The following is a 2500-nucleotide window of genomic DNA, read 5'->3' on the forward strand; positions in this document are numbered from 1 at the left end:
TGTGATGATGCTTGATAATTTGATGTGCTTTTATTATTTTGAAATTGCACAGTGGGTGTTCAATTTTGATAGTGGCTTATAGAATTGTATGCTCCATCCGAACCTGGACAATGTGGGCTATGCTTTGAAATATGAACCGTTAAGGAGCGGACTCATCATTGAGGTTGTGTTTTTGTCCTTCAATTTGAAAAAACACACTTACCATTTCACTGTTTTTCTTTAATTTAGTTTCGGCCGTAGGCCTTCATCAGGTTTCGGTCGGTCGTCTGTTAAATAAAAACAGCGAAATGGTCAGTCAATGTGCTGGAGTTTTTTTCAAATTGTCTACTGGGTGACCCACGGGCCATCTCCGATGCACCTGCCAGCTGAAGTGTGCAAAAAAAAATCCCAACGTTAACATGTTTACCCCATTGTCATTGTCAGATTGAGCCTCTGTCGGGGCTGGTGGAGGGGGGCACCGTGCTCACTATCACTGGCTCCAACCTGGGGCAGAAGGCCCAGGACATCCAGCGCTCGGTCACCGTGGCAGGGGTGCCCTGCGACGTCATCCCACACCTCTACGAAATCTCATCTAGGTAAGACACCTGTTAGACTCATCCCTCATCTGCCATCTATTTCCTCCAAGAAAAATGTAGGACGAGGGGGCGTTTCTCTATGTAAAATATGCTACCGTCCACACCCATTTCCGTATCAGTGTTATTCAAAGATAATTGCCATACCCTGTTGGCATCACACAGTGTTGCTGAAATGTCACTAGCGTTACTGTGCTACAATCACAGCGTTACACAGATTACTACCCCGTTACCGCTCTGTTACCAGACAGTGTTGAGGGTGTGAGATTCCAAAATGAAGTCAAAATTCCACTTCATTCTCTGTTCTGTTTTCGGGATGAGGGATGAATCTGCAGGCCACGACTTGAAAACCGTAAACTGGCTAAAAATCAAAGGAGAAAAACTGTAGCCCACAAAATTCACCTGTTCTGCTACAATGCAGAACAAGAATTTCCCGCATTCACGCATTCGACACCATGACAGTAGCAACTGTAGTTGTCTTTAGAGGTTGCATGCACACGTTGCAGTACAGTAACTGCTTGGTGTGCCAGAAAAAAGCCAAATCTAGGACAAAAAAGGATCAGATCTACGGCAACCATAAAACTGATAAATAAATAACCATTATCCCTCCTGTACTGGATTTGGCACTGGATTAAAATGTGGGACACCTGGTGTTGTCATGCTGTGTGAGTGTGGCATCACGACTACAAAGGGGCAGGGGTGCGTGTGGATACTAGTGTTGCACCTCCTGTGCATGTGTGTCTGTGTGTGTGATCACATACCACTTTGTGTGTGTCATTGTGTGTGTGTGTGTCATTGTGTGTGTGTGTTTTTGTGTGTGTGTGTCATTGTGTGTGTGTGTGTGTGTGTGTGTGTGTGTGTGTGTGTGTGTGTGTGTGTGTGTGTGTGTGTGTGTGTGTGTGTGTGTGTGTGTGTGTGTGTGTGTGTGTGTGTGTGTGTGTGTGTGTGTGTGTGATTCTGTATGTGTGTTTCTCGTTGCGTGCGAGTGTCTGTGTGTGTGTGGTTGCGGTTATGTGTGTGCGTGTGTGTATGTGTGTTTGTCATTACGGTCTCATGCCTATGTGTGTATATGTGTGTGCGTTGCGTTGCATTGTATTGCGTGTCTATTTGAATGGCCTGTGGCGTGTCCCTGCTGCTGTGGTGTAGGATTGTGTGCCGGACCAAAGCGAGCGGCGAGGAGAAGTCTGGCCATGTGCTGGTGGAGGTCAGCGGGGGAGGATTTGGCCTGTCCAGCCAACGCTTCAGTTACCAGGTGAGAACGTTAGCAACATCAGCAACAGCGATGGACAAAATGGATTTATTGCTGTAGTTGAATGAATGAATGAATGAATGAATGAATGAATGAATGAATGAATGAATGAATGAATGAATGAATGAAACTTTATTGTCATTGTACAGGTACAACGAAATTGGTAAAGTGCAGATGCTCACGGTGCTTAAAAATCAACAAAGAAACTATAACTAGTTACACATGTAGTCACATATTCTAAAAAAAAATGACCTCGTTCTACCTACCCATTCAACCAGCAAATCACCTGGCTGAATTGGACAGGTAAAGCCAGGTCATTTGGAATATGATTGTACCTAATGAACCCATTTTGCTCATCACTGATCAGCACTGCAATACGTAGTACAATATAATACAATGAACCATTCCTCCTGGCAAGAACCAAGAGATTGTCACAAGACATGAAGATATGGAGTCGATGTCCATTGTAGTTGTAATTGGATGAAATTAGTAAATTGAAATCCATAATCCTTATTCATTTTGCAATCTGGAGAACGATTTACAAACTGGTCCACTGTGGGACTGCGTGACTGGATGGGATTAGTGCAGTAACTGCTTAGAATAATGCAGACTGCATCTACATGAGTTATTATCTCCTCTTGCTTTTGATCGTGTACTTAGTATCTCTATCATATTTGAT

The 2500-nt window shown here is 43.9% G+C and overlaps 1 protein-coding gene across 2 annotated transcripts in view; it reads left to right on the forward strand.

Annotated features, from left to right (window-relative positions):
* The window catches only part of plxnb1b (plexin b1b), a 170455-nt gene that overhangs the window by 143221 nt on the left and 24734 nt on the right, over window positions 1-2500 (forward strand). For both annotated transcript variants that reach the window (XM_063215106.1, XM_063215107.1), the window contains exons 18-19: window positions 424-575; window positions 1719-1824. In XM_063215106.1, coding sequence (XP_063071176.1) covers window positions 424-575; window positions 1719-1824 — 258 coding nt within the window. The remainder of the gene's footprint in view (window positions 1-423; window positions 576-1718; window positions 1825-2500) is intronic.

Source organism: Engraulis encrasicolus, chromosome 14 (genome assembly GCF_034702125.1).
Source record: "Engraulis encrasicolus isolate BLACKSEA-1 chromosome 14, IST_EnEncr_1.0, whole genome shotgun sequence".
NCBI classification, from domain to species: Eukaryota; Metazoa; Chordata; class Actinopteri; order Clupeiformes; family Engraulidae; genus Engraulis; species Engraulis encrasicolus.